The 18775-nt window shown below is 44.4% G+C and overlaps 1 protein-coding gene across 3 annotated transcripts in view; it reads left to right on the top strand.

Annotated features, from left to right (window-relative positions):
* Positions 1 to 18775, top strand: part of NHS (NHS actin remodeling regulator) — a 251319-nt gene that overhangs the window by 90910 nt on the left and 141634 nt on the right. The window contains exon 1 of one of the 3 annotated variants that reach the window (XM_085211467.1): positions 9438 to 9633. The exons of 1 other annotated variant lie outside the window; for it this stretch is intronic. In XM_085211467.1, the coding sequence (XP_085067593.1) occupies positions 9564 to 9633 (70 nt within the window). In that variant the 5' untranslated portion in view covers positions 9438 to 9563. Of the gene's footprint in view, positions 1 to 9437; positions 9705 to 18775 lie in introns of those variants that run through there. One more of the 3 variants, XM_085211473.1, reaches the window with a different exon arrangement.

Below are 18775 nucleotides of genomic sequence, written 5' to 3'. Positions count from 1 at the left end.
CCCTTGGGAAAGGAAACGTGGAGATGCAGGAGAAGCAGCAAAGGAACCTGCATGCTTCACAATCATGGTTTTGTTAAGCTCCTGGCTGGAGGAAAAGGGGATTTTGATTCAGGGAGACATTTGGTGGAATGTGTAGGCAGAAAAAAAAAAAAAAAAAAAAAAAAAAAGAGCAGTTTTTTTAAAAAAGGCGGGGGAGTGAATTTTCATGCTCTCGAACAGATGCAGAATAAAGGTCTTTAGAGGATGCTGAAGGATTTAAAATTCCTGTCACTATGTCAGTAGGTGTATTTTGCTTCACTTAGATTAACTGAATCTGAGGGAAGTACTGAGTAACATGTTTCTGGTTGTAGTATTTGTAGGGAATGAAGGGAAGGAGAACAGACTCCCAAGATGTTCCTGAAGTTGCAATACCATATTTTGTGTTGGAATAACTCCAAGCATAGTCTGCATTCTGCACTCCCCCAAAGACACCTATGTGGTGCTTACAGATCACCTATGCTGAAAAGACAAGTCTCCAAGCTAGTATACGTTCAGTCAGGAATTGCCAGAGAGGGCTGCCGCTACTGAAGCAGCCTGCTGAGCACCTGTCCTGCACCAGTGCATGCAAACTTGGAGCTACTCTGCATTAAAAAGCAAGATTTGGATTATGCCCAAAGTGAGGCCACAGCAGGAGAGCATCTCTGCTTATGATTGCATCCAAAGGGACCTCCTCCTGTTTCTCCTCTGAAAACTCCTTTTGGGAAATTCAAGTGGCTACACAGGCATGTTGATTACCCTGACCTTGTTGCCTGCCCGTGGTTCACTACTGCTGATTGTGACTGGAATGTCACATGCTGTGGCCAGCATTTTCAGCATTTTCTTCATGAGGGAAATCACCTCTAGGGGATTGCTGGCTCTGCACAAACTTGGTCGGGGTTCTGGGAGTGATGGGTATTTCAAATGAGATAAATGGTGATGTTGCTCAAGTTCAGCCTTTTCCAGAGTTGTTGGAGATTAGTGATTTATTTCAAATTCCTTACATAGTTCTCAGTCTCAGTGCTGGCTACATGTGTTAATCCTCCCAGTGGTAAGAAAATGTGGGAAACAGGAGTACTAAAGTTTCAAAAGGCAGGGCGTAAATGAAGATCTCAAGACAATTTTCCAAACTTTTTAAATTAAATTAAGGTTTTAAAATTACTCTTGTCCCTGCTTGAAGTGGAAGTCATAGTTTTTCGACTGCCTTGGGCAGCGAGTGCTGCATAGGCTGTGTGTTTTGACATCTCCAATCATTATTTGCTATGTATATGGATAAGTGTGTTAATTAGATTATATTATGAGTGTATAGATACTACACTGTATTTATGGAATACTGATCTAACAAACTCTAATCCCCAGAATACACTGACGTAGGAGAAAGTTGTACATCATGTGCAGCTGATAAGACTGATTTAAATGCTTTGCCCTGAAAGTGATGATAGAGTTGGAACTTGAAATGTTATTATTATCGTTCTTCAAAACCTCTTGCCAACTGGGATTAATCTTTCTCCTCTATGCCTCTTATTATGATTTGAAGCTCCCATTTGTTTTAACTTCCTTCCTTTCCCTGTCTTCATGCATCTCCTCTTGAAAGAGCTGTCATAATCTGTTGAGTGAAAACTCAATTCTGCATGATAATGCTTATGTATGATCGTTCTTACAGAGTTTGTAATGATTTTCTCAGAATTCTGAGGTGTTTCTTCACCGGTTTGTTTAGATTTCATGTTTGTTATTATACTCAGCATTCAGAGCGCACATTTTTTCCCCCCAAGTATTTTCCAACCTGTATGTGACCACTGGCCTGCATCAAGTGTCACTGTGCTTGCTCTCAGCAGATCTACAGTTTCTAAGATTTGTTTCGCACCACTGTTGTCTAAATAATAACAAAAAGTTGCTGCTTAGTTGGGGATGTCTTTGGAGTGAAGTGGATGGGGAAGGCTACAGAGGGTACCATCTGCGGCCTTTACTTTGCAAACAGTTTTTCTTTTGGGATTTGGCAACACATGCACAGGAATGCACTGCTGTTACTCTCTGTACTGTGGATTCAACCTGTGGTCATGCTGATGCTGCTTTGAGGGAGGCACCAGCAGCACTTCTAATGCAGACAGTGCATAAAGCAAGTAAAACAGCATACAAAAGTATTTTTCCCCTCCAAATTGTATAGCTCTATTCCCTCCTGAAATTCCCCACTTAATGGCTAGGAGAGGTTGGTAAGGAGAGCAGCTCCTGTGCAATAGAAATGTTTCCTCTGCCACAATTGCAACAGCTTAAGTGAGTTCATCATTCCTGGAGCCATGACCCGCAGTGGTCATGCAAAGAAAGAAGCTGTCTGAGGGTGAAAAAGCTTTTCCTTTTTTCAAAATATAATTTCAATTGTGTTTTTGCTTAAAGGACATTTGCCCTTTTTACATCCAGCACATTCATTATATATTTCTGTAGAGCAACTCTATCCTTTCAGTTGGAATGACCTTTATTTTATATTCAAATGCAACAGCAAAACAAGGAGGAAAAAAGAATAATGTGAGTTCTTCTTCAGAGTTCATTTGCTTTCTTTCCCTCGGCACATGAATGCAAAATGGCAGCTGCCACAGCGGTGCAGTTGAAGTCCCCAGTTCGAAATGCTGTTCTTACAGAAGAAACCCTAGCAGCTAGAAGCTACAAAACCCCACATCTGACAAATGGAAAAGGACAAAATCGGGTCATGGAGGTAGAGCTAGTATTTTGCCTTTGCATTGCATCTTTTTTTGGTGAATCTCGAGTCACAGTGAAGATGTGAAGTTGTGAGTGGGAAAGGGGCATTGAGCAGCATGAGGCCGGCGGGCTTGGGCAGCTGCCTGTTTGCACACAGCAACAATTTTAGGAGGGGAACTGAAGGATTTCAGGCCTTGCTGAAGCTGCAAGTAGAATTTCTTTAGGCTCAGGTAATTAAGTGCCCTGGAATTAATGCTTCTCGGTGCTACACAAAGCGCCCTAGGAATTTAATCAAGGCTATTAGTCAGCATGCCGTTAAAGCCGCCTGGAGTTCTGCAGTCCGCCCTGTGCAGCAGTGTGAGCTGATTAGGAATGCAAGGAGAGCCTGCACTTCTCTTCTGCTGCACCTCCAGAAGCATGGCTGAGGGCAAGTGTCTTGCCCTACCATGGGGGAGGCTGCAGGGCTGCTCCTGTGTGGGAGTGGGAGCCCAGCGAGCCCCATCACTGTTTCAGGGCAGGCAGCCAAGCAGCCTGCTTGTGTTCTGCCCTGTGAGAGCAAAGCCATACACAGAGCACTTCATGAAGCAGGGCAAGCACGTAGCTGAGGAGAAGGAATGTAAAATGGCAAGCTAGCATGCTAGAAAGCCAGCAGACATCTCTGCTGAGGGCTTTTCATCTTCCCTCTGATTTATTTGGTGCAGAAGGGAAAAATGTGCTTGCATTTGTGCAGTGCGTGTTCCCAAGCACCTTCATAGATGTGAGCTGCTCATATGAAGATTGAATGGGGGGGGGGGGGAGCATCTCTGCTGCAAGTGAAAGCAAGCAGTCCCTGCTTGCTGCCCTTCTCACTGTGTATCCCCACATGAAATCCGGACACGTGCGCACACATGCATACATGGTGAATTTTACACCAGTTTTCCACCATATATCTGAGTCATCAGCACACCCCTTCTATTCTCTGACTGCTCTGAGCAATACTGGTTGGAGTTGGGAAGGCTCGTGCCTACCAAAAGAGAGTGCCCAATTTAAAATGGAGAACCCCATCAACCCCAAGGTCTATTTTTCAGGCTTAGCAGGTTCCTTGAACAAGATACAGTGATTCCGGTTGCCATTGCATAGAATTTTTTACGTGCTTCTATCAAAGTATGTGCCTCATCTGTATGACTGGATGGAACAGCACCTGCAGGCTTGTCTGCTAGCCATAGTCTGGTATCAGCCTTGGGAAGGCAGTAACTGGCCTAGGCTGAGCATCGCTAAATGTTCTTACAGTAAAGTCACTTAATTCCTTTTGTCTCTGCAGCTTCCATTAATCTCCACTCAGATTCTCCCCATTCCTCCTATCACACCTGGCTTTTAAAAGCAAAGCACCTTCATCTTCACAAAGCATAAGGGAAAGAACATGAAAGAGAAACTCTAATTGCTTTTCTAGAAGTGTTCCTTCTCTCCCACCCCTCTGCTCACTGTTTGGTCACCTTCCTTCTCCCTCTTTCCCTGAGGTATCTCATTTCAGCTGCCAGCAGCACACAGTGAGCTCTTCAGAGCACAGACCTTGGATCTGGGTTTGATCTCATCTTCATGGATGTAAATGGAGTTACTCAGTTTCTGTTGACATAACTGAAAGCAGAATCTGACCCTCCCCTTAGGTATCAGGTCAATACCATCCACTGGTGGCACGTTGTAAGCACTTGGTACTTCGTAGAGAGAATCATGGAACTGTTAATGTTGGAGAAGACTTCGAAGGTCGTCTAGTCCAACTGCCAACCCATCATACCATACCTGCTGACCACGTCCCTCAGTGCCACATCCACATGCTTCTTGAACACCGCCAGGGCTGGTGACTCCACCACCTGCCTGGGCAGCCTGTGCCACTGCCTCACCACTCTTTTGGAGAATAAATGTTTCCTAATACCCAACCTGAACCTCCCCTGATGTCACTTGAGGCCATTAACTTTCATCCTAACAGAGCCAACCTAGTGCATTGGCAAGGAAGCCACAAGTGTCTGCATGTGTGCCCACCTTTCTAATTCTCTTTTTGTTCCTTTCTTCTCTGTGGCTTTTGGTTTAGGATTAAGTATAATTTACTTTCATCGCACTGCAAACTAATTTCCAGAACCATCCTTTTTTCTAATGCTCTTCCATTTCCCCTCTTGCAGTCCTTTCTCAAGGGTACTCCTTGTGGTGTTCTTAAAGGCTATTTCTAAGTGTTAGAAAATTCTTGCTGCTTTTTACCTTTGGGGCTTCAATCAGGATGTGAGTGAGCTGGTTCTTAACTGACACTCGCAGTGCTTAATTTTCAGTAGTGACCATGATGGATGCAGAAGTCCCACAGCAGTGTTAAAATCATGGCTAAGCATGCAGCTGCATCAGCACAGAGCTAACTGCGTGCATATCTACCCACTTTGTCAAGCAGACTCTGCTGTATGTACTGAGCTCTGGACCTTCTGCCAGCAGACACCAAACTGCTGGGCCTCAGTTGCCCATGTGCCCATGGCTGCTGCTTCTAGGTGCAGGTCCTGATACCACTGTTTGTACCCAGTTCTTGGTGAGCCCTGGGGATGCTGCTGCCATGGGAGCATGCCTTCCCCTCACCGTGGCCGCACATTCCTGTCCCTATTCTGTAATTCATTCTTGCTGAATTAGTTTCAGCCTGGATTAGTTCCCTGGGTTCAGCTTGCTGCAGTGCTGAGCAAACGCTTGTGCCAGCATGAGACAGAGCAGCTCTGAAGGCAGGAATGGGGAGGGACAAAAAAAGCCTTGCGTACAGAGCAGGGCCAGGGGAATGCAGTGGTGAGACTGTGACATCTTGCTCTCACTTGCCTCTCCTCGTTTGATGAAGAGATATTGCTACTATGTCTGCTTGTTTGCTTTTAATTTCCTTCCTCAGGCTGATTACAGAAATGAATGAATTGCAATACGTATTGTCTCTGTATGCCATGTTACCTCTGGATCAGCCCAGCTGCTTTTCATTTCTGCATTCTGTTTCTGGAGCTCTATATGAATTTCTATTGAAAGATTTCCCCAACTTGGCAGAGCGCATCTCCCATTCTCCCCATTCATCCCTGCTGTCCATCACTATGTGTACATCTCCTCACTGCAGCCCCAGCCTCAGCAGCAGAGCCCACAGGGCTTGGTGCTGGTCCCCATCCCTGGAAGCATCCAAGGTGAGTCTGGATGAGGCTTTGAGCACCCTGACCTACCTGAAGATGTCCCTGTTCATTGCAGGGGAGTTGGACTAGGTGACCTTTAATGGTCCTTTCCATCTCAAACTGTTCTATGATTCTACAGACTTGGTCTTGGTGGCCGTGTGTGAGCCTCGGTGCAGCCTCATCTCACATTTATTTCCAGCCATGCTACTGCCTTGCAGGTGCTCTTGGTGGCAGAGGGCAGGCAGGCAGCTCAGCCCTACAGCTTTGGTTTATGGAGTGATTTGGCTGGGGGCTCCCAGGAGGGCTCTATGCCCGTTTCCTCTGCTGCAGAACAAAGTGAGGATGAGTTTTATTTTTCTGAGCACATCAGGTCTTGCAGCACTGCGTACTGTCAGCTACAAGTAGTATACTGTCAGCTACTTGGGGCTGCTTGTCAAGGAGGGATGCAATGTAAGCTGAAGTACGGCTCTAGTTTTTGCGTTATCATTCCTGTTGCAAATGTCATTATTTAATTAGGCTGTGCCATACTTCCAGAGGAAATATTTAGAAGGGAAAGCACGTGTGTTCTTGCATAGCTATCAGTGCTCTTCTTATATCTGGGCAAGCTGAAAACAATGTGGGATAAAAAAGCAGAATCAGTGATGTGGCTCCAAAGAAATAAATGCCTTCAAAGACTTAGGCCTGGTTCCATATTTGGCTGTGATGAGTGTTTCTTTCTGTGCAGCGCTGCCCATAAAAGTAGAGCTGACCCAAGAAACCTTCACCTTTCCTACACTACATGCACTAATTCCTGCAGGATCCTTATGAAAACAAGTCTAAGGCTTTTTAGTTCAGTGAGTGAGTGAGACCTTCGCAGCATCACACAGATAGCTGTCGCTTTTCCTCCTCTTTTCCTAATGGGGCTTTTGGCAGCATCAGGAAAAGAACTGTAGTTCTTTGTACTTTTTCAAAAATAACCCATACTTGACTCCTCCCGTTTTCCAGAGGAAAGTCCCAACCACCTGACAGATTGCTGTGGTGTTGCACAAAGGGCTGTCAAAAAATCCCCTCTGCTGCTGGTTCATGCACCAACAACTTCCATTTGTTTTTCTCATGGCCCTTTTTATCTATCAGCAACTTCCTTTGCCAGAGCCTCAGAATTATGTGTGTTTTGCTCCGGTGCTGCAGATAGGAAAGCCCAGAATGCTTTGTTGTGTTGGCTTTGTAGTAAAGATTTATTTGTTTTACTTTTTAAAAGGTGACTCTCAAGTCAGTATTTTTTAAAGAATCTTGTCTCTAGTTGTCTGTTCTTTTTTTTTATTGCCAAACCATTTTCTTGCATTTAAAAGGACCTCTGCTTATTGGTAAAAAGTATATGCCATACAAAGTACTTCCTGGAGAAAGAACTGGGCTGTTTGTATTGGACTGTATTAAAATGACTTTTCATGAACTTGTTCCAGGGGGTAGGCTGTGCAGGGAGATGTTAACAATAACCAGAATCCTGTTGTTGCAAACTTTTACGCAAGTATTACCTAATATTTACATAGATAAGATTTAATAACCACGCTCATAGTCGGCCAAGTCCTGCCGCCTTCACTCAGGCTGTGTGCAATACCTACCTGGAGAGAGCCAGTTGCTCTTGTACTTGCTGTCCTTGCCAGGACTGACTGCTCAGGCAGGTCCTTGCAGACTCAGAGCTGGTCTTCATCTGACCTGCCTTGCAACACTTTCATAAAATCGTGGAATCATAGAATGGTTTGAACTGGAAGGGACTCTTAAAGGCTATCTGGTCCAACTTCCCTGCAATGAACAGGGACACCTCCAGCTCTAGCAGGGTGCTCAGAACCCCATCCAGCCTGACACTGAATGTCTCCAGGGATGGGGCACCCACCATCATTCTGGGCAATTTGTGCCAGGATCTCACCACCCTTACTGTAAAAAACTTCTTTCTTATATCCAATCTAAACCTCTCCTCTTTTAGTTTGAAACCTTTTCCCCTTGTCCTATCACAGTAAAACCTGCTGAAGAGTCTGTCCCCTTCTTTCTTACAGCTCCCCTTTAGATACTGGAAGGTTGCTATCTAAGTTTTCTTCTCCAGGTTGAACACCTCAGCTGTTTGCCTTTGGCTTTCTTCCATGTTGTAAACCAATTAATGTAACAGTCCACCTAAGAAATTAATTTGACTCCTTATCTCTTCCCAGGTTAGATGTCGCCCTTTTAGAGACTTCCTGAGGAATCTACCTCCCATGGCAGTCAGAGCAGTTATGAGCAGGATGTTTGCAACTCTGCACAGCCACGCATTGCCGGGGCCCAGTGCTTAACATTCAGGCATCTTACAGAGTGGCAGCTCCAACTTGCAAATGCTCACCAAAAGGAAAAGTAAAGGTGTTGCTTGTTGAGAGGGTGACAGTAGGCATCAGCTGTCGCTCCACTTTGTGACAGCTAAAGGCAGATGGGTGCTGTAAAACCAAAGGGTACCAATGATCTGTGCTCAACTGGCTGAAAGAGGGGAAAAACCATAGAATCATAGAATCTTTAAAGTTGGAAAAGACCTCTAAGAACTTCTAGTCCAACCAGCAGCCCATCACACCATGCCTATTAACCACGTCCCTCAGTGCCACATCTATACAGTTCTTGAACACCTCCAGGGACGGTGACTCCACCACCTCCCTTGGCAGCCTGTGCCACTGCCTCCCCACTTTTTCTGATAGAAATTTTTCCTAATATCCAATCTGAAACAGAGGAATATTGCAGCAAGAGCAAAGAGTGAAAACATAGGTCTGAAATTGCTACCCAGACGTTCAAGCTGCTGCTGTGTGCCCTGCAGACACTGCCTTTTTTCAGACTGAAAAACTAGAGTTGCATTGTGAGAGAATGTGCTTTCCTCCCCTGTTGATTGCCCCTTATCAGCAGTGATGTGCACATTTGAGAACTGCCGTAATCTGGAAAGCTGTGACTGTCATCTCTGGCACATGTGTGCTTGTGTGCCAGTGAGAACCTTCTCTACTTGAGTGTGTAGTAACTGGAATGATTTCTGCAGTGCTCTTACTAAAAACAGACTGGAGAAGGTCACAGAAAGGACAGTATCACAAGCTCTCATTGAGACTTCACTTTGATTTTTGCTTATAGTGAGAGATTTCTCTCCTCCCTCCCGTCTCCCTCTGCAGCACCTCCTTCCCTTCCCCAGAATCACCCCTTGCCAGTGTCTGGCACTCTTGGGGGATATAGATGTTAATGTAATGACTTGGTTTTGTTTGTCCTGGCAGCCAGAGAGGAATTCCACGCATGGTGGCATGTATTTCAGAGGCACTTAATAATCTTCAGTGCCGTGAGCTTTCAAGCAGGACCACTGTGAAGCATGATGACAGCCTCTGTCCAGTGCAATGCCAGTGTTGCTGAATCCCAGAGAGTTTCCCAGCATCTATGTCTGGGTGCATGCCACAGCTGTGTCCAAACTCCACGTTGGGGCATGACTGGAGCATGCACCGTCCTTTCCCACCCTCTGCCGTGCCAGGGAGCCAGGGCACGCAGGCTGGATGGGAGCCATGAATTGCTCCAGCAGATCTCACACTTGTCCCCGGAGGCTTGCTTTGGCATGCCCTGCTGGGCAACCTCCATCGGAGCATTGTGGCACATGGGGAAGTCGGTATCGCATTGATTTGTAATTCTATACCCACAGGAGCAGTGCTTTACGCTGGGGTGCAGAGGTAAAAGACAGAGGAGGAGTAAGGGATGCTCTCACAAGTGGCTGTTTATATCCTAAAGACAGTGCAGGATGTGGGAACAGCATGCGCCGGCTCGAGTGAGTAAGCGGTTTGGCTGTCAGATGAAGAGCTGGGTGGGATGCCAGCATGCTGGTTATAACTGATCAAGGTAGGAACTGGGAGTTTGAAATGAGGTAGGGCAAAATCCCACAGTTAGATAAAAAATGCTCTGAAACAGAGCAGTATAAATCATAATTGTTAGGAAAAGCCCTGTAGGTAAAGGATGTGGGCACAGTAAAAGTGCTACAGCAGCTAAAAAACACCATAAGGAACAATGGCTTTGGAGCTGTGGTTTCTACAAATATTCAGTAAAGCATGCAGAATGAATGCTGGGCATGACTAGCCAGTTGAATCTCAGTATGATTAGTTAGGAAGATGAGTGAGGATTTGGAGAGGGACATATGTGTTGTGCTAACCTTATCTGCTGGGAGCATCTCTTAAATGAAATAGGTGGAAAAGGCTTGCAAAATTGTTTTTTTTCAGGGGAAAGGTTGGAGAAGAAAAATCTCTTGCAACACCCTGTCCATAGCATGTTTTTTTCTCCTGGGGTCTGAACTCCTGTTCTTAGGTTTTATAGTACTAGTAATATAATACTACTGTCACATAAAAGGTTTGGAGTACAAGGATATTTATTCCTTCTAAGAAGACAGTACTGAACTCACAAGCTATGTTTCTGCCTGCCACTAGCCAGGCATTCTCTCAAAAGTGTGTGTGAGGTTTTTGTGCATGTCTGTATTGTTATTTTCTGGTACAAATAGTTCTGCATGCATAACCACATACAAATGCATTATGATTAATTATTCAGACACCACCACCAATTCTGAGAGCTTTAACAAAAAAAGGCATGAGCACAAGGTCCTAGTTCTTAAGATTTTCTGCACAGAAAAGGGGAGTGCAGGAGGAAATGTGAAGGCCAGCTCTGATGATGTAGTCTATAAATTCGGTGTGGGAAGGCTGTATCCTCCCTTTAAATATATTTTGAACTCTTACTTTCTTTAGCTTGTCAAAAGAAAAATGGGATAAATGTTTGTTTTCCCAGAATGATCTCTGGTTAGGCCCATCCTGACTATAGACTGAAAATCAAAATATAAATCATGAGCCTTTCTTATGCAAATACTCGTTGTTAACATTTGTCAGACACAGAGAGAAAACACTCAAAGTCCTCTCTCATCTTTATGTAGAATGAAAACAAATCACACGAGTAAGTAATGCTGAAAGCGCTAATATTCTTTGAAGCCTTTGAGCAGCATTAATGTCCCAAGAAACCTGAAGGTGAACTGTCTATAAAAATAAATAAATAAAAATGCTTGGCATACTAATGACCCACAGTCACCATTTTGTAGGAAGCTACATACTATGATGGCAAATATAGTCCTGGCAAAAAGATGCCAAGCAAAGTGGGGAGTGGAATCATGGGATTTCTTGTCTCCTGTGAGGCATGGTGCTCTCCAAGGGAAAGAAAACAGAAAATGGGAAAGTTTACATTGGCTACATCACGAGTAGGTCAGAGGAAAGCTAAATTTACTAATTGAGGAAATATTTCACTCTACCCTGGAGTGCTTTAAGTTTCTTTCTTGAAAGCTGTCATTTTGTGAACATGAGATACTTGGAATTCTTGTGCTCTCATTTTCACCAACTTTGAGATACTTTTGTGACTGGTATACTTGTCTGAGAAGGGTTAGTGAGCCCATGGGGGCTTTTGCAATTATTTTTTTTCTTCTACTTTGGAGAATATTACTTACCTCTCTGTTGCAGCTTCAAAAGTGCAACGGAAGTGGGAGAATATGGTGGGAGATGGTGAGATCTAGCGAAGCCAAACCAAGCTGTTTATGAGCTTGGTAGTCTTGACCCTCACTTGTTTTGAATGTATCTGATTTAATGAGTCTTTCTTCCTTCCTTTCCTTTCCTTTCCTTTCCTTCTTCTTTCCTTTCCTTTCCTTTCCTTTCCTTTCCTTTCCTTTCCTTTCCTTTCTTCCTTTTCCTTTCCTTTCCTTTCCTTTCCTTTCCTTTCCTTTCCTTTCCTTTCCTTTCCTTTCCTTTCCTTTCCTTCCTTCCCTTCCCTTCCTTCCCTTCCCTTCCCTTCCCTTCCCTTCCTTCCCTTCCCTTCCCTTCCCTTCCCTTCCCTTCCCTTCCCTTCCCTTCCCTTCCCTTCCCTTCCCTTCCCTTCCCTTCCCTTCCCTTCCCTTCCCTTCCCTTCCCCTCCCCTCCCCTCCCCTCCCCTCCCCTCCCCTCCCCTCCCCTCCCCTCCCCTCCCCTCCCCTCCCCTCCCCTCCCCTCCCCTCCCCTCCCCTCCCCTCCCCTCCCCTCCCCTCCCCTCCCCTCCCCTCCCCTCCCCTCCCCTCCCTCTTTCGCCTTTCCCCTTTCCCCTTTCCCTTTCCCTTTCCCTTTTCAATCCACTTTCATCAGCAAGGTGACTATTATATGTTAGTACACAAACTAGCACATCAGGTGCTCTGTAAGTAGGCCCTTCACATCACAGTGGAAATTAATCATAGAATCATAGAATGGCCTGAGTTGAAAAGGACCTCAAAGATCATCAAGTTTCAACCCCCCTGCTATGTGCAGGGTTGCCAACCACCAGACCAGGCTGCCCAGAGCCACATCCAGCCTGGCCTTGAATGCCTCCAGGGATGGGGCATCCACAACCTCCTTGGGCAACCTGTTCCAGTGTGTCACCAGCCTCTGAGTGAAAAACTTCCTCCTAATATCTAACCTAAACCTGCCCTGTCTCTGTTTAAAACCATTCCCCCTTGTCCTATCACTATCCACCCTTGTAAACAGTCGTTCCCCCTCCTGTTTATACACTCTCTTCAAGTACTGAAAGGCCACAATGAGGTCTCCCTGGAGTCTTATCCAACCAAAACAAGCCCGGTTCCCTCAACCTTTCTTCATAGTAGAGGTGCTCCAGCTCTCTGATCATCTTAGTGGCCCTCTTCTGGACCTGTTCCAAGAGCTCTGCTTCTTTCTTGTGCTGGGGGCCCCTCAGTTTAACAGAAACTCTCAGTCAAGGAATTTTCTCAGAAGGAAAAGGGGATGTCTGTAATACAGAATAAGTCTCCCCTGTGTATGTGTTCAGTGCTTTTCCCCTTCCTACTCAAGTGAAAACCAGGTCCCTATGGACAGTCAAAACTTTTAATCTTTCCCATCACTACTTCTTTTCTCTTTTTATCCTTAAAAAGAACTGTAGTCTGCAATTGAAACCCTTATCTTCCATCACGTTTTCATATTGATTAGCAGTATGAAGGATGAGCATACTGAGGCTGCGCTTTGATCCATCATTGCAGAAAATGCAGAGATGCTGGTGCACGGAGATGCTTTAGATGAGTTATTGACTGCTGCGGCTTAAGAGCTTGCACCCTGATGTCCAGGGCACAGTGGTGCAAGTGCTTGTAAAGATAATGCTGTAGGAGTCTTCCCGCTTGGAGATGGCCCGATGCACTAGGATTGTAGCTTTAGAGAAGGTAGCATTAGAGCCTTGCCAGCATTGTTTACCTATTTTCAAACTGAGACAGCTCAGATGGGCTCTTTAGGAGCCTCCTGATGCGTCTCCATGTGTATCTGGAGGGCTGTTTAAATGCACATTGGTGCTTCTGTACTTTTTGACATGAGTTTGGCATTGCTCAATGAGTCCCTAAGTGCAGGGTGTGGAGCGGAGGGGAAATCCATGTTCAGCTCCATTCACTGCTGGGCTGGTGTGAGAAGGATTTATGCAGCTCTGGGGACTTTTGTGTGGGGACAGTGCCTGGCTTAGGAATACAATAGCTGTGGCGGCATGGGGCAGGAGCAACAGTAACTGGGAATGGGGTGTCTGAATGTGTCCAGCCGTGTGCAGATGGATTGATCAGCCTAGCACACAAAGGCAGAGCTGTGGGCAGCACATTGCTGAAAGGCCAGGGCAGCACAGGGCACTGAGATGGCTGAGTCAGCGCGGTTCTGCATCCACACCAGTCCCCGAGAGAGAAGACAAGGGCTTGTTTTGCCCTTGTACCTTCTGAGCTGTGGATTCAGTGTGAGCTGAGCAGGTTTGTGCAGGGTACCAGCATACCAGGAAGGTTGTGAGGGTGTCCCCCTACTGTTTGCACTGAAACAGTTCCTGTGCCTCCTTGGGTGTGCTTTGGCTCACAAGGGTAAAACTGTCTTTGCAAAAGACCAGGATTCACTGGAGGAAGCATCTCTTGCAGGTCAAGTGGCTGGTGTCTTGCTGCTCCAAGCCAGGGCTACTACAGCCAAGAGTGTGGTTGGTGTTGGGGTATGTGACAGAAGCATGCCAGCAAGGAGCTAGGGCAAGCCCATGCCACCAGCCCTGCTTTGCCAGTGATCTTCAGTCCTCAGAGCCATCTTCCTTTACACCACATTGATCTGAAACTTTGGAGTTTCTCTGTCTAGTAGAAATACTTTGCTTGTGGCCGTCAGGCAACAGAGAAGAGTGAAAACGGAGAGGTAAGGCACTTCTGTATGTCCATCAGATGTTACTTCCCTGGAACCTGGAGAAATTGATAGGTGGGTGGTTCAAGAGGTTGGATGAGGCAGGACTGCTCTGCAGAGGCCTGAAGGTAGGTGACTCAATCTACCCTGGAGCACTGGATCCCTCATAATGAAGTAGATCCATGAAAATGCTGGCCGTTGCAGAGATGCAGAATGAAGACTAATCCTGTCATACAAACCCTATAGATAACTTTCTCTAAAATACTGATCCTTTACTGGCATTAGCATTACAAAATATTTTGCTTTGCTTTCCTGTCAATCAGGTTGTTCTGAGGTATTCTTTATTTTAACATACATTTTGTTTTCTATTAATTTCTAGTGAAAGTTATTTTCCGTCTTCCTTATGTTAAAATTTGGCAGAGTGAGTGACTACCACAGTGTCATCCAGTGTGATCATTGTTACTATCAGAAAACCATGTTTTGTTTAAGTGAAGGAATGACAGTGTGATGCACTGCAGAAGTGAATGCAGATCTAAAACAAACATGCCTTCCAAAGTTGGTCCTCTAATTAACCTGCCAGGTAAGATTAATTTCTGTTAAAAGTGGTGATATTTAGGGACTATTTAGATTGGCCAGTCTGCATTCTGCAGCTGAAGGCATTTGAAAGTTCATCCAAGGGTCACCCTGGCCTCCTTGGCACCTAAAAGTCAGAGGTATTGTCTCTTTCTTGCCTTTCCTTTTAGTGAGACAGCATGGTCTTGTGGTGGGCATGGCTGCAGAAAGGTACTGAGCACAGCCTAGGAAAGCTGTGCTTTCCAACCAACATGGACAGTTAAAAGCAGACTTTTTTGTCTTGTAACGAAGTTTTTCTCTGTGAAAACATCCAGATAAATGATTTTGTTATGGTGCTAGAATAAGTCCTGCTTGACACTGGGGTATGAACTGCCAGAAAAAGGGCTGGCCAGGCTTAGTGAGAGACAGCTGTAAGGAAATAGGAGCAATATAGGAAGAATTATGGAGAAAGACCTTCTGGGTTGCTATGTAGACTTTTCAGGACCTCACTGCTCCAAAACACAGTAAGCTTCGAATTCCAGCTTAAATTTATTTTGAGTGGGTTATAAACGTTAATTCTTGAGCAAGCTTCAATAGCCTGTCTTTGCCTTAACTTTTATTTCCATGATGAATTTGGAAGTGGCATCTGCATAATACTTTACCTTCATTTTGTGAGATGGAGAGTGAAGAGTTCTGGCTTCTTGTAAGGCAGGTTCACAGATCCCCGATTCCTAGTGATGTTTCTATTCCAGAGCTTAGCTAAAGAGCATTCTTGAATATGTCGCCTCCAAAAGACTGGGATTTTACAGTGCTATAACCCTTCAGGTTTTGTCACTCTGGCTAGGCTGGAAAATTGCTGTGTGCTTATAAATGGATGTACAAATATGTCCATGTTTCAGATCTGATGCACACGTCCATATTTCAGATCTGATGTCTGGGAATTGTTACACGTATCACTATTTGGTACAGATAAGGCCTTACCTATATTCAATTGAACTGCTTGATTTATTTTTTACTCCTTGCTATATCAAAGAATGCAAATAGCTTTGTAGTTTCATAGAGGCCCAACTAAAAGTTACATAACATAAAATAACAGGTCAGTATAGAAAAGACATCAATTGCAGTGGTGAAAAGAACTCTTATCTCTAGGATTCATCTCTCACAGAGAAATACTTCTTGAAGTAGTTTTACTGCTGTCAGAAAAGCAAGTGAAGGGAAATGTTTCCAGGGGAGTTGGTATTTCTGAGATACAAGGTTTCGAAGGAAGTCAAGAAGTTGGTATTTTAAAGCAGCTGATGTTGCCAACCAGGAAAACGGGCTATTTTGCCATCTAGTCTTTTCAATTTCCATTGCAAAGAGTATTGACATCTTGAATGACAGAACATATGAGAGTGCAGTTTTTTTAAACAGTGATAGAAATTGAGAGCAGATAAAACATATATTCATTCTATAAGCTAAGAGTGGCAGCAAGAAAAACACCCCTTTATGCCACCCTTGTTTTGCAAGGTGTATGCTTCCTAACTGATCTGCAGTACTTGAGAGCTCCTGCCATGCAGCTCAGGATGGAAATCCATTTGGTTTGGTTTCTGTGGGTGTTAGGCATGCTTCTTCTTAATAATTCCTCCATTTGGAAGCTGAATATCATCTCACTGAGCTCCAAAGGCCATTTATTTCCAAAGCTACCAAACGTCTCCAAGGCTACCTGATGTTATTTAGTGTGTAAAAATGCTTCATTTTTTGTCTATCTTTTTACAATGGAATGTACTGGTGGCAAGAATGCTGAACCCTGCGAGTGGCACACTTATTTTCCCAGAAAGAAATTGGAAATACCTGTGCCAAAAGAATCAAATGGTGCTGTCTGCTCTGTGAGAGCTGGACTGGTGATAGCCTACCGAGTAGAGAGTGACAGTCATGTTTGGATGTAGAGACAGCATTTGGATGCTGGAGCTAAGTCAGCTTGTCTTTTAAGAGGTTAAAAAAGAGCATTGCAGTCTTACAAAAACAAAAGTACTAGAAGATGAGATCCTCCACTGTGGCCAAGTGAGGGTCAGCAGGACAATATATGGTCCAAAAGTGGGCTTTAAGCTCCTGTTATGTACCTAAACTTAGAGCTGACTGAGACCTGGTTTTTCTCTTGGCACAGATTAGGCGAACCTCAAGTCTTCTTTGCCATTTGCTAACTATTCACACAAGTATGAATGGTAGTCATGTAAAGCAGAAGGAATTGGCCAAGTGAAAGGATGCTTGAGCTGTGTGCCATTTCCCCAAATATGTTTATGACAGCTTTGCACTGACAGACTCTTATCAGTGACTCTAGTCCTAAATCTTCTTATAAACAGTATAATAGCTATTTTGAGATGAGTAATCTCAGCAGAAAGGCAAGCTAGAGCTTCTTTCTAAAGTTGTGCATCGTGGGGTAGTTCTTCTGCTTCTATGCAACATAAGTAAAGGCTTGTAATGTGGCCATAGATTTCCCACCCGATGATCACACGGAACACGGAGCTCTCACAAAAGCCCTTTCTGCCTGCCTGTGATATGACCCCCGAGAGCTCTCCAAAAGGCTTTTGAGCCTCTTGTATTGCCAAGGATCTAATAGTTTTTAGATCGAGAAGCAGGAGGGCATCACAGCTGACTGGTCCAATGTGCTCATTTCAACAGAATGAGCTGGGTCCCAAGAGTCAAAGGCGTTAACGTGACCTTGATGCAGGGTGGTGTTTAAGTGGTCAAGTGAAGTTTGAGAGTTGGAGCACAGAAACTTCCTCCTGCTTGGGCATATAGCCAACAACTTCCATTAAAATTTCTCATTTATAAAGAATTCACATTATCACGTAATATTCTCTTTCTGATACTATGTTGTTAATGGTTCAGATGAAAAGGTATCTGAAAGGTGTTGTATGGCTAGATCTCTTTTTGCTTCTGATCTGCATTCTGTTTTGCTTCAGCTACAGTGGTTTGCAAGGAAAACCCAGTCTGAGAACTTTGAATTGGCAGTAAGTGTGGCATTAAAGACCATCTTTTTGGAAGGCAAGTTCACAGGAGATAAGCTGGAGTAGTTACTGCTGCTTTTTTTGGAAACAATCTATTCTTGCTGGAAAGATAAGGAGGGAAAAAAGGCAAATAAAAATGTTACAAAATGCTACTTCCATTTCTGCTGCTGAGTGTCTTGGCAGTCTTGGCACGGGGAAAAGGCTGAGTACAGTCTTATCAGTCACTCAAAGACTTGGTAAATTAGGACCAGCATAAAGCTATTTATGTCTGCTTTTAGCTTTTTTTTCAGTTACAAGCTCACTGAAAAATTGCCAGAGAAATGCTGTTGATGGCTGGCTGGGCTTCTTTAAACAAAACAAGAAAAGGGACTTAGGAAGAAGTGGAAGAGCCTTTCCTTTCATTTTTGCTCAGTTAGGACCAGTATTCATTGTCCTGAGATCCTCTTGCTCCTGAGATGTGATGTCATGGAATTTCTGGGGCTAATTCAGCTCCTGTGTGGACTTATCCCAATCTTTAGTTTTTACTTCAATTTTTGTTCTTGTAAACAATGATGTGTAACAGATTCAGTTTCATGGGTTTCCGTAAATGTCTATGTATGTTGAGATCGGTGAGGGAACAGGACAAAGTATATTTTGGTCTAGCGTATACGTATACATGGAGCAAATACAAGTTTTGGAAGCAACCCCAGATGTGCAATCACTTTGATGCAGGTGCAAGCTCATTTACTAACTCTCCATCACTGAAGCAAAGGTCAGGCCTGAACTCAGTGTCAAACTCTGAAGAGAACACTTTACGAAACCCATCTTGTGCCATCACTGCACAGTCCATCCATTTATTTGACATGATTATAGTGCTGGCAAGAGTCTCAGTCTTAGGTACTGAAGCCGAATGAGGTCTCTCAAGAGAAGGAGTTTTCTTTTGACATCTTCTGTACTTCCATAGAATCTGTAGCCAGGAGATACGTTGCAAGATTTAATCCATTAAAGAGATTGAAATCAAGTGGGTTTCATGAAGGTAGACAGAGAGTTTGTCCCATTGGGCTTCTTCTGGCAGGTGGCTGCCATGTGGCAAAGAAAATCTTTCAGTAACCATTAGCTTTTTCCTTAGTTCCTCCTCCCCTGCTTTTGTTAAATCACTGCTATTAGGAGTCAATCACCCAACATCCATTGTAATTACAGCCACAAAAATTTGACTTCATGTCCATTTTAAATTTCT

The sequence above is a fragment of the Meleagris gallopavo genome, chromosome 1 (genome assembly GCF_905368555.1).
Source record: "Meleagris gallopavo chromosome 1, MGAL_WU_HG_1.1, whole genome shotgun sequence".
In the NCBI taxonomy this organism is placed as follows: domain Eukaryota; kingdom Metazoa; phylum Chordata; class Aves; order Galliformes; family Phasianidae; genus Meleagris; species Meleagris gallopavo.
The sequence above is the reverse complement of the archived record's forward strand: the minus strand, read 5'-3'. Positions and strand labels throughout refer to the sequence as shown.